Source organism: Cervus elaphus, chromosome 25 (assembly GCF_910594005.1).
Source record: "Cervus elaphus chromosome 25, mCerEla1.1, whole genome shotgun sequence".
Lineage (NCBI taxonomy): Eukaryota > Metazoa > Chordata > Mammalia > Artiodactyla > Cervidae > Cervus > Cervus elaphus.
In genome coordinates this window covers 43,914,712-43,928,114 of record NC_057839.1, presented here as the reverse complement: position 1 = coordinate 43,928,114, position 13,403 = coordinate 43,914,712, and the positions used below count along the sequence as shown (strand labels likewise).

The following is a 13,403-nucleotide window of genomic DNA, read 5'->3' as shown; positions in this document are numbered from 1 at the left end:
AAACATGTATCAGTATGATGACTAGCATGAAAAAAAGTTATGAAGGGAAAAAAATGAAAATATACATCAAAATGGACACATCATTTTGAACTCACCATTTTCTAAAGATTTTTAGTGATGTCATATTGTGAAAAATGAATCAACCGTAATTTGCCATCCAATAACAAACTGCATTTTATACAGAAAAAGGCATTTTTCTGTATCCTTCTGAGTTTTTTTTTTAAGTAAGTATATTTTCAAAAGGAAGTCTAATGAAAAAGTCAATTCTGTTTAAAAATAAGCCAATAGATCTTTTTCTTTACAACAACCTGAGTGTCATCCCTGCATAGTTACGAGAAACATTTTGTGAGAGTTGAAATCCCACAAAGTAAATACCCGACATAGGATTTTTCTTTAAGATGATTTTAAAATAAGTGTCCACATTCTCTTAGAGATTTGTTTGGTCATAAAATTCCTAGAGGCAGATAGACACAGAAAGGAAAGGCTTTTCAACAAACTCACTCTAATACCATTTTCTCATAAGTTTACCATTAAAGCTCCATTACAAAATCATAGATTCATTCACTTGAAAAGAAAAAAAAAAAGAACCTCTCAATAAAATGAAACCAGGGGACTTCCCTGGCAGTCCAGTAGTTAAGACTCCATACTTCCACTGCAAGGGGTAGGGGGAGTGGTGGTGGTAAGGGGGCCACAGGTTCCATTCCTCGTCAGGGAACTAGGATCCCATATTCTATGTGGCACAGCCAAAAAAACAAAATAAACAAATAAAGGCAAAAAGAAATAAAATATGCAGATATACAAAGGAAAATGTTTTGAATGCATTTTCCAAACAAACATTAACAACAATACTAAAAATATGATTAATGCTATGTTAAAATAAGCCACTGTGACTGAGTGGACTGAGGAGAGGGTATCAAGGACAAAAGCTGGAGGAAAATCTACACTAGAATGAATAGTGAGATAAAAGCCACAAAGGACGAATCAGAGAGCCAGAAGGCGAGTAAGGAGCGCGCAGCAGGCAGAACACACCAAAAGCCCAGGTATCACATCAGGGAGGAGATGCAACTGAAGCGTGTCCACTGGATTTGGTCTGACAGCAGCAGCTACAGCGGGGTGAGGACATGTAAGAGGCAGTGGGAGGCCACAGCAAAGCCAGGCTGTGAACAGCCCAGAATCCAGCAGGCTCCTGGGCGGCTCTGAGGCTGGGGAGGCAAGAGCTCCCCCATGTTCACGAGGAGGAGAGCATGAACATGAGGCTGAACTCGTGAACTGCTGGTACGTAAATGTGGGCAGAAAGCTGACACGCTGAAAAGCTCCCCAGCTGTAATGATAAACCACAGATTTATTGCAGCAGTCTTTTTTTTTTCTCTCCTGTATCACCGAGAGGCCCAATATCAGAGAAGAAACGGCAAATGGTCGAACTGACATTTCCGCAGAAGGTGGTGGTTATTAGTACAAGGGGCTGAGGCCACTAGAGCTGAGAGACAGAAGTCAGAGGACAGGACTGAAGCAGGAAAGCGAAGAAAGGTGGCTGCACACATTGAGAAAAAAGAAGATTCAAGCAGAAGCAAAGGGAATAAGGAAATGAGAAACTGGAAATATAAGTGGATGTCACCAGGGAGTGAGACACGAGAATGAGATTCCAGGGAAGAATTCACTTGGGATGGTGAAGATTTTACAAACAAAAAGGCATCCAAATACCTCATTAAAAGCCCAACCATTAAAAAAAAAAAATACTAAATACAAAGCCATATCTCACAGCTAGCCTCTTGACAAAAATTTTAAAAACAGTTAAAATATTGCTTTAAAAAACACAGCAGTCATATATTTACTTATATATATGTTTAATTTCATGAGAATAAATTGTTCTTCAGTATAAAATGAATAAACGTATGTCAAAAAAGAAAAAAGTTTCCACAATACCACTATCTTACTACAACTATTACTGCAGTTATTTTTAGCATAGTTATAATCATATTGTTTTTTAAATTTCATAAATTGTTTTCTAATTAACTATATGCATTTTTTAAAGCCACACACATTTTTCCATTTTAATTTTAATACTTGCATGATATTTTATCAAGTAGATTCTCAAAAGTTTGAAATCAATTCTCCTACTGCTTATCTAATTTGGGGCTATCATAAATTATGCAGGGGTATAAATCAGCATGTATAATGTCACATTTTCATGCCTCACCTGAGAAGTAGATAATTAAGTGTCTGAGGTGGGAAAGTTGTCCCTAAAGATTGAAAGGAGAATAGCTTATTTTCAGATGTCCTATCTCACCAGGTCACTGACAAGCCAAAAGATTTACCTGGAAGAAATCTTACAAAACGTGGCATGAAATGAAATCTTGGACAGCAGGGAGGACTGTCTTCAAACAAAGGACCTAAAGCAAACAAGTGAAAAGGAAAGAAAAAATAAATAAAACTGCCTTGAGAAACAAACACTGAAACTTAATTCCCGAGATTTATGATAACTAAAAAAAAAACACCAACACCAACAGAAGCAGGGACATAACAAACACTGCCCCCACTTCAACTCAATAGCTAAACCAATCGTGGTAACTGCCACAAACATCCCATGAAGACTGCAGTGAGGAGACCCCCCAAAGAAACGGAAGCATGAAAGCCCCAAGGATATATACAGTATATGGCATATACAGTAAAACTAGTTTTAGAAATTCAAAGATACAAAGATTTTTGTTATAACTGAACTATTGCATGATATAATATGCTTGTGTTTTCACTGTGTCCCATTTTAATCAATACAACTGGGGGAAAAAACAGAAATACCATTCAAAATTTGGTTTGAAAAGCCGTTCATCAACACACTGTTTTAAAAATAAATAAATAAATGTCTGATGGAATAGAGGCATTTACAAAAGTGAATTATTATCCAAGAACCAATTATCAAGTTTTGAACTGATGTAGCATACAGTGTGTGTGTGTTTTAAGAGTTAACTAAAGTTCTGTTTTAATGAACTGTCATTTTGGAAGAAGTTTATTACAGTAAAGTCCAACAGACTTAAGATATTAACTAATGAGATTTCCCCAATGCAGATAAATCAAGGTAGTTACTCAACATAACTGATACCATCTTCCTAGGTACCAGTTACTTAACAATTAATGGTAATCCTCCATAATGGACATGGTCCATCTGTAGTTAAATGAGACCCATAACAACTCATTTATGTCAAATGATAAGAAGCATGTCTATGAATAATAAACTCTTCCCTGCAATTCAAAAGTGAGAGGAATTTCAACTATGTACTCCCACTTTTTTATGAGTTTTCACATAAACCACAACATTCTCCCACAAGCACTACACTTTTCTTTAAATCCTATTTACCTTTGAGATTCCAGTCATACAATTCCAAAATATCTCTGAATAGGAATAATGAAAAGAGTTCAAGTCCTTTCACACAAAAATTCTGAAAAATAAACCAGAAACCCAAATTACTGTAGTACTACAACTATATATTAACTGATGCTTCAGCTTGTTTTAGTCAAGTGTTTTAAAAAGTGTCTACTGCAACTGTACTAAAACAGTTTAATTTCCTAAAAAACTTGGCCACTGTCCTATAGTAGCTCAGTGTCTTAAAACATTAATGAAGTAAGCAATAATGTCATTAGAATTCCTAAGAAGATGTGGGCTTGGCCCTTCTCAATGTACAAATAAAGTGATGTGAAATTTAAAAATCTAAGTCTCTTTTATGTCATATTTTTCTAACCCAATTATAAAACATACCAGAATCTCTTAGTGACTTTCTGTTAATTCAAATTACACAGTGAACAGCCAGCTCTGATAGATTTGTCCCCAGCACCACTCCCCCTGACCTCTGCTCACCTCCACCCCTCAAACACACCCACAATCACTATTGCCAAGTCAACATACATTAGAGGGCTCCATGCCCAAAAAGTTCCAGCTCTTAATGAAGGCAAATAAAGGGCTACGAAAAACGACAGAACTTTGTACCAAAATTTCTGCTGTAAACAAGCTTAACAGATGATATATCTGCAAGTGAGACTTGTCTCATAATTCTTCCTCCTACTTGTTTTGCTTGGGGTTCATAAATCACCCTGCGTGAGATCACGCCAGAAGTCATCAACTTTTACAATAGCAAATGAAGGCTTATGACCTTAAAAATCAAAAGGAAGCCAAAAAGCCCTTCCGAGCTGAAGAATGAAGGGGCGGCCCTTTCTCCTTAATTCTTTTTGAAAGACAGGTAGAATTAACAGGACTTGCTCAGAATGAAACAGGTGCAAACTAAGCACGCGTGTCATGCTCATCGATCCCCGTGCTGCCCTGGACAGAGCCGCACTGTTAAACAAGGTTTGCAAGAGGGGCCAGGGGCTCAGGAGATCGACCCCGACTCCAACACAGCGTTAAGTGCGCAAGCTTGTTTGCTGTCTAGTTGTTATTTCTTAGTGTGATGTGTTGACACCACTGAAGTCAAGATCAGGCAATGAATCATTCTGAGATTCACATTAATCTTGCTTTGGAATTTTAAACCTCTTGCATATATTTAGATAAATCTGCTGCTGAGCATCCGCAGCGAAAAACAATTAGGAAAAATATGTAAATATATGGGAAGAAAAATGAACCAAGCATTGATCTTGTCACTGGAGATAATGAATAAGATTATTCCAACAGCTATCAGATTCAGTTTCACTTTTCTAATTTCCTCTCTGATAACAACCAGTAACCAAAAGCTGTCCCTTACCCAAAACAAACTAGAAACAGATGTAAAGTTACCATCACGTAACTTTCAGTAGCTGCCACAGGAGGAGAAACGGGTTCAAAAATAGGTCAAAAAGTTGGAAAATGACCTGAATTTTAACCTCGTTCCTAAAGCTACATCTGACTACAGTTACGTCTGACTGGTCTTTTTCAACAGTGAACACAATACTTTAAGAGTATCCTTATGGCAAAAAGCCAGAGCTGGTCAAGTTCAGTGCTTTGAAGATATATAACTGTGGAATAAACAAAAGAGCAAACTGCATCAAGCTGTTAAAGAATCTTCTCTCTTACCTCAGGCATCATCTCTTCGATGAAATGAATCGTGTAGTCTATGTTGAATCTAATTACTTTACACAGTGGAATCTGTAATAATAAGAAGGAGAGGGTCAGTTTCAAAATGCCTTCCTGTGCTCACCACTGCACACGTGTTGGCTACCTGACCCAGAAGGCCATGAACCAAATTAGAAAGTTTCACCTTAATCTAAGCTGCTAACAATACAGCACATGAAGCTTGACCACAACTGCTGGATTTTAATGCAAGAACCCAGCTGACCTGGTCTCTACAGGAAACCTGCATAATGTTGGTGTTTAATTAACTGTATTAGCAGCAGCAACACAAACATGACAAGAACTCATTAAATCCAAATATATTGCCTCTAAAGAATTAATAAAACCACAAATACTTCTTTCTCTCAGGTTTTTAAAACCTTTCAGAATCTTCAGCTCTTCAGGCAGATCCGGGATGGCGGGCTGACAATTCATCAGTTACAGATTCATAAGTCACTGAAGTACACACAACTCATGCTGCCTTTCTGGCTCTGGAGGAAAAGCAATCATGGCAATAAAAATAATAATAGCTAACATTTACTAGCTAGGCAGGCCCTGTTCTACTGTTTCATATACTGTCACTCATGTAGCCATCCTGTGAGATAGGTACAATTATTCTCCCTAGTGTACGGTGGAAGAAACAAAAAACAGAAGATCAGATACTTTGCCTAAGGTAATACGTGTTAAGTGCCTTAGTCACTCTGTCATGTCCGACTCTTTGCGACCCTATGGACCATAGCCCACCAGGCTCCTCTGTCCACAGGCTTCTCCAGGCGAGAGTACTGGAGTGGGTTGCCATGTCCTCCTCCAGGGGATCTTCCTGACCCAGGGATCAAACATGTGTCTCTTACATCTCCTGTATTGGCAGGTCGGTTCTTTACCACGAGTGCCACCTGATAATAGGTATCTGGTGAATTAGAAACCCTTGCTCCAGACCCCAGTTCTATGCCACCAGGGTATCCATATCTCATTACCTGTCCTAATAATATCTGTCCTAATACTCAGGGTATGTGTGAAGATGAAAGAAAGCTCAGATGAAATAAATCCACATTTTACCAATGTATCATCAGATACCAGCCTAGTGCCCAGATTTAAGAGGTTTTCTCTAGGCATGTTTTTGAATGAACGGAGGACTGAGAAAGGGAGGGGTGTGAGGTTGGAACAGTGGTTTGGCTGAGTAGCTGGGGAAACTAATAGACTCAGAAGCCCTAGAGATGTGTTAAGCAGGCTTTTCTGGCCACTCGATCTGTCCATAGGACGATTTTATATAAATGTCACCGTTTTTACAAACCACAGTAATTAGAAACAAATTTTAATTCCACTAGCAAAAGGAATGGTAAGAAAAACAGTCTTACAATGCCATCTACTGGAAATCTTTTTCTCAGAAATGAAGTTTAGCTCTTAGGTGTTTTTTTTTTTTTTTTTTTTGAAGGATAGTGGCTAATTTAAGTGAAATTCATAATTAACTTTAATAAGAGATCCATTTTCAACTTTCTCGTTGGTAATGGGTTCTAAACCAGCTGAAGCGACATGCTAAGGCCACTATCATTTTTAAGTTCTTTCTTCCTACAAGCATTTAAAAATATTTGAGCATAGTTTATGAATAATTTTTGCAATTGTTCAGAGTTTTAAAATACATTACTAACAACCAATACAGTCATAGATACTCTAAAATAGGCCACACCCTCTGTCTTTTAAAAAGGCGGGGATCTGAGAGAAAAGCATGTAAACAAGAATAAATAGAGTATGATACAGTGCAACCTGTCAGGGCCATTGAAAAAACAAGCAAAATATTGAATAGTATAAAGTACAAAATAATCAAAGAGGAGGTAACATTTGAGTTGAGTCTTCAAAGATGAGAAGGAATTTTCCAGATCATCCAGAAAATTAATTGGGAAAGAAAAAGGTATTTGTTTATTCTTTTAAATTAATTTTTATTGGAGTATAGTTGTTTTATAATGTTGTGTTAGTTTCTACTGTACAGCAAAGCCAATCAGTCACAGATACACATGTATCTCCTCCATTTTTTATTTCCTTCCCATCCAGGTCGCCACAGTGCATTAAGGAACAGGAATTTAGTTTCCAGCAAGTCAGAGAAAAAGGAGCTGGGGCCAAAACAGGTCATTTAGCTCTTCAGGAGTAAAACGCATGGAGACAGAGACACAGGGAAATGCTAAAAAGTATGAACTATATTCTGCAGATCTTATAAACTAGGTTAAGGATTCAGAGCTTCTTGGCAACAAGAAGTCATTCAAGTGCTTTAAGTGAGAGACCAACACAGTTTCACATGGATGGGTTGCTGTGTAAACAGGGTGGGAAGGGCGTACAGAGGAGCAAGGCAAGAGACCGGGAGTCTAATGGAACAGTCCAGGAGCCGAATGAAGAAAAGTCCAAAACAAAGGGGAAGAATGTTAGACATAGGAGATGGGATGGAAATACACAGTGACCATGCTGACCTGGAAATGAGAGAGAAGAGAGAACAGAGGATAATTTCCAGGTTTCTAGTCTAAGGGAATAGATAGGTCAGGACGATATCAATACAGGGAAATTCACAGGGTGTAACCCTAAGCCCCTTAAACTCAGTATGTAGAGAAGATGACCAGTTCAGTTTCGCCCAAGTTGAGGGTGAGGGACCCGAGGGGACATCAAGTTGGGTGTGTCCAATGCGCAATCTGAAATGTGAGTGTGAAGGACAGAGCCGTGTGTCACAGCTATAAATATTAATGTCAGAACATGCAGGAGAGAAAAAAACATGGGTGACATTGCATGACGTGGGGAGCGCATTCAGGAGAGAAAAGGACCAGCCCTTGGGAAGAGTCAAGAGGCAGAGAAAGGGCAGAAGTGTAAACTTCACTCCTTCTGCTCTGTGCAACAGTAGCTCTGCTGATGATTAATGCAACTATAGTCCCTTCCTCAATGACTTCAACTAAAATCATTTTGGGGGACTCCTTCTTTAACCTCTCCTCTTACACATGCTGTATTTTCCTTGGGGCAGTCACCCATACCACTAGAGCCCTTCTCAGACACACAAATTTGGGAAGGCAGAGTCTCCCTTTCCATTCAAACTTTCATCTCTAAGACTCAAAGAGAGCTTGTCCTTTTCCTATATTTTGGGAACTCAGTTGATCAAGAGCTCAGTTGGTCAATCAAACAATATAAACGCCCTTGATCTTTTCTTAAAACACATTTGAGTAGTGACTAACACTAACTCCCATCTCATCCTACCAGAAACAAACCAAAAAACCATCCCTAAACTTCTACATTCTAACTCTACTATTTCCAGGCACTAAACGACTACAATCCAGGACAGCAAGGCCATTGGAAATGTAAAGCCAATTAAGGCAGCGGGGAAAGGATCATGGCGTTTCTTTGTGCTTTTGAGAGCAGGATAAAATATTATGTATGTAATACACAAATCTAGGTAACCATAGTTATGTTATCGAAATTCTTAAAAACACTAGGTATTATAAGTAATAACAAATGTACTATATAAATAGATAAAATTCTCCTGGAATGCTCTATAATTAGCCAACAAGGCTTTCAACCCACTTTAATTCAAGAAGACCTTAAGAGAACCTGTCAAAACTAAACTGGGTTGAGATTCTAACATTACCATCATTTACATGCCCTTCATGCTGATGTGTTTTCTCTGGCAAGAAAATGAATCAGAATAGTAAAGCGATTTAATAATTCTTTTTCTTGGGAGGCTATTTCAAATTCAAGAGGCCTTTGATGGATCTAATTCCTATGAACTCTACAACACTCAGCTTAAAACTCGATTTATTTTATCAACATCTCTAACATAAATGATGGGGCTTATCTTCTCATTACAGAGTTAAGTTCTCAAGTTCTGAGAGCTTGAATATTTATATACACACACACACACACACACACACATATACACTGAAGCCAGGAATTTTTCAGTCCTATCTTTTATTTTATAGCAACAGTAACAACTGCAATTAATTTCACACTAGCAGCCTCTCAGTGCCAAAACCTTGTGTTGAGAAACTTTAATAAAGCTCAAAGAATCACTCCCAGGTCACATAAGTAGCAAGAATCAGTTTTTTAAAAAAGAATTAGCAGAAAAACTCAAATGTCTGTCTGACATCTTATCCAAAATAGTAAGTGCCAAATGTACTGTATGTTAAACATCATGATAAATACTTTTCATGTGTCATCTCATTTATTTTTTATAAAAGCTAGTAAGAGTACCACAACTAATAACCTCTATTTTACAGATGAGAAAAGTCAAGGTTTATAAAAATTGAAATGTCAAATCACACAGCTAGTAAATAGAATCACTAAGGTTTAAACTCTCTCTGAAGCCATACAGCTTTCCTTCTTTAAAGTGACCCTAAAAGTTAAAATGAGATTGATATTACTCAAAGGGAATTAACAGATAAGATAGACAATTTTCAAGTATTTTCATGGTAACTAACTTTACTGTATTTGCAAGTCCTCTGAGGGAAAAAAGAGAGAAGTGTATAATGTAGGAGCAAGTTGGACTAAATGAATTCTAAAGGCCTTTGCAACTCTAAGACTATGAGATTTAGTGTAACAAAGGGTTTGAGGGCCTAACTGAGACATTTAAAAAGTAATAAAATAAGAAACCTCCAAATTTAAAAACGTCCTAGTGCCTTTTCATAAAAACTGTTTAAAAATTGTCTAAACAACCTAAACATCCATTGACAGATGAATGGATAAAGAAGATATGGTACATATATACAATGGAATACTACTCAGCTATAAGAAAGAACAAAATGGGGAGGGAGGTTTAGAAGGGAGGGGACATATGTATACCTATGGCTGATTCATGTTGATATTTGACAGAAAACAACAAAATTCTATAAAGCAATTCTTCAATTAAAAAGGTAATTAATTTAAAAAGACCAAAATAATGTTATCTGAAGCAACAAGGATGCAATTAGAGGTTATCATACTAAGTGAAGTAAGTCAGAAAAAGAAAGACAAATGCCATACTGTGTCACTTACATGTGGAATCTAAAATATAACACAAATTAACCTATCCACAAAACAGAAACAAATACACAAATAGACAGCAGATTTGTGGTTGCCAAGGGACAGGGGAAGAAGAGGGATATGCGAAGAATTTGCAAACTATTACACTTAGAATGGATAAACAGCAAGGTCCTACTGTGTAGCTCAGGGAACTGTATCCTGGGATAAACCATAATGGAAAAGAATATAAAAAAGAATGTATATGTGTGTATAACTCAGCTTTGCCATACAGCAGAGATTAGCACATCATATAAATCAACTTTACTTCGATTAAAAAAAAAACAGTCCAATTTAAAATTTTTAAGTATGTATGGTGATGGATGTTAATTACACTTATCATGGTGATAACTTACAATATATACAAATACTGAATCATTATGCTGTATATCTGAAACTAGTAACATTATATGTCAATTATACCTCAATAAAAAATATAGTTCAATATTACATGATCTTCTGTATTATGGTTCACCCTAGAGATACGTGATATGTATTAGCAAGTGATTTTATTTTTACACTTACAATGTAATCATCTTCTCAAAAAAAATTCTCTGAGATAAAATATACTGTGGCATAAAGAAAATCTCATTAAGAAACAATTTGTTTTAAATTAGTATCACTACTATGGAATCATGTCTACTAAAAAAAAAATAGAAAGTGGAAAGATGAGACAGAGATTTTATTCTTTACTCTCCAATGGAACAGAATTTCACATTTCAAATAAATTAAAATAACTTTTCAAACTGCAGATATAATTTCTTTCAACTAAACAGGAAAGATTTAAAGAACATTCTACTTTGATGTACATACATCATACATGTAGCTATAAATTCAGTAAGTTCTATAGCAGTGTCTTGACTGGCTCATGGATACCTCTACATTCCCTTCCTGAGTCACCAGTGAATTCCACTCTACATCCAACTAGAATACACAGTAAGTAAGACAACCCCTGAGAGAGCCAGCTTTGAAACAGAAAGATTTTGACTTACAGATACAGGACTTCCATCTGAACCGATTACCAACAGATCGGCCTTAATACCTGTATAAGAATATCATGGATCTGTATGTCAAAGTCTCTTAAAGACGACGTCTTCCTGGGATGCAAAAGCAGAAAACTATGAAGTTAACTCAGGCTCCAGATGTCCTGAACAAGCTCCATTTCCTTACCTATGACTCACAGACTAAGTAACAGCTTCTCCTTAAAACTTTCCAACTCTCTTTTGAAGGACACCCACCCCAAAATAGTTTTGACACATTACTCCACAGTTTATCCTTCTTTTTCAATCTTTCACACTCTCAAAATGTTATTCTGATACATGTTTACTTACACCATCTAATGTGGACCAAACCTGTGAGTCATTAGCACAGATGTCACACTCCCACCTGACACACGCTGCCGCTGACTTCCTGTAGCTTAGGCAAAGGGATGTAAAGTAGTTGTTACTTAGAAGTCAGAGGAAAAGAAATTTCCTCTGATTTTTAGAAAGAAAGGGGGCACAGGGAAGGAGAAAGTCGGCCAAGTAGCACATACTTACATTGGTCAGGGGGGCATGTGCAAACATAGAAAATCCTTCAAAGATATACTCGTGATCATCATATTCGATAACAGTTGGCCTGTCAGTCTAAAAGCAAAGAGAAACATGAAGCGTAAACAAATGATATGACTTGCACGCACAGTATCCTTCAGGACACAGAGCAACCAACCAAAGCAGGCAAGGACGGGCTCCTGCTCACGTTCTCCCAGACACCAGGGAGAAACTTTACAAAGAAGCTTAATTCTAGCTTGGTAGGATTCTCTGATTTCAGTTATATAGTAGACAATCAAGGAGGTTTATTATGGCTGCCATAAAGGGAAAAAGGCTACATGACTTCATTTTCTAGGAACTTGTTTTATTTAATCTCATAATACTGCCAGTCCTGTTCTTACTAAACTATATGTCTGTTCTAACAGAAGTCCTAACAAGAAAAAGATAATAACACAGCCAAATCAAAGCTCAAAGTAGAGAAGACTAAGCATCACAACCCTCAAAACAAGCTAGCCTGGAAGGCTCCGAAAGGCCCCAGGGCGCCAGCAGCGCCTTCCCTCACAGCTCCATCCCCAGACCCTCCAAGGAAAAGCCCAGCCAGCAGACACTGTAACAAACCAATTCTTGCATAATGACAAAGATCTTAATTACCTGAAAATAGAATCTAATTAAAATATACAAATGTTGATCTAAGCATAAGAGATTCTCTTCATTATGCCATTCTTATGTCTGCCATTTTTAATCCTAAATGCTAAACATGGAGCAAATGATCAAGATTAGAAACCTAAAAGACACGTTTTTTTTTACATAGATATTGAACATTATTCTTTTAAACATTTATATATATATAAACATTTATACACACACCCACACACACATGCATATATATATGAAAAGCTTGGGTGGGTAGGGGGAACTAAAGAATATCCAAACGCACATTATTTGTTTTTCCAATATTACTGTTACTTCCCATCCGAAAAACTCAACAAAGTTGTCCTAAATTAACTATAATGAGAGAACTTCAAATGAAATAATAATGGTACAGCCATTTTGGAAAATAGTTTGGTAGTTCCTCAAAATACTAAACACAGATTTACCACACAATCCAGCAACTCTAGTCCTAGATTTATACTCAAAGGAAAGGAAAACATACATCCACACAAAAACTTGTATATAAACGTTCATAGAAGCATTATTCACAACAGCCCAAAAGTGGATACCACCCAAATGTTCTCTGACTGATGAATGGATAAATCAAATATAGTATATCCATACAGCAGGATATTATTTGGCAGTAAAAAGGAATGAAGTTACATATTATACCATGGACGAATCTTGAAAAGATTTTGCTAAGCAGAAGAAACCAAAATGATCACACATTGTATGATTCTATTCATATGAAATATCTAGAGTAGGCAAATGAAAAAGACAAAATATGTTAGTAGTTGCTGAAGGCTGGGGAGTAGGAAAGAACTGACTGCTAATAAGTACAGGGTTTCTTGGGAAATGATGAATATGTTCTAAAATTAGATTGTGGTGTTAGTTTCACAATTCTAAATATCATAAAATATGTATTTTAAATGGGTGAGTTATGGTATATTAATCATATTCAATAAAGTTGTTAAATAATTATTAATAATCTAATTCTGTAGGACTTGCCAGTGGTCCAACGGCTAAGACTCTGAGCTCCCAATGCAGGGGACCAGGGTTCGATCCCTAGTAGGGGAACTGGACCCCACATGCCACAACTAAGAGTTGGTATGCTGCAGTGAAGATCCCGAGCA

The 13,403-nt window shown here is 37.0% G+C and overlaps 1 protein-coding gene across 5 annotated transcripts in view; it reads right to left on the bottom strand.

Moving 5' to 3' along the window:
- The window catches only part of DROSHA (drosha ribonuclease III), a 119,419-nt gene that overhangs the window by 71,227 nt on the left and 34,789 nt on the right, over positions 1 to 13,403 (bottom strand). For all 5 annotated transcript variants that reach the window (XM_043887468.1, XM_043887469.1, XM_043887471.1 and 2 more), the window contains 4 exons: positions 11,629 to 11,715; positions 5,036 to 5,107; positions 3,353 to 3,434; positions 2,316 to 2,390 (listed from right to left, as the gene is read on the bottom strand). In XM_043887468.1, coding sequence (XP_043743403.1) covers positions 2,316 to 2,390; positions 3,353 to 3,434; positions 5,036 to 5,107; positions 11,629 to 11,715 — 316 coding nt within the window. The remainder of the gene's footprint in view (positions 1 to 2,315; positions 2,391 to 3,352; positions 3,435 to 5,035; positions 5,108 to 11,628; positions 11,716 to 13,403) is intronic.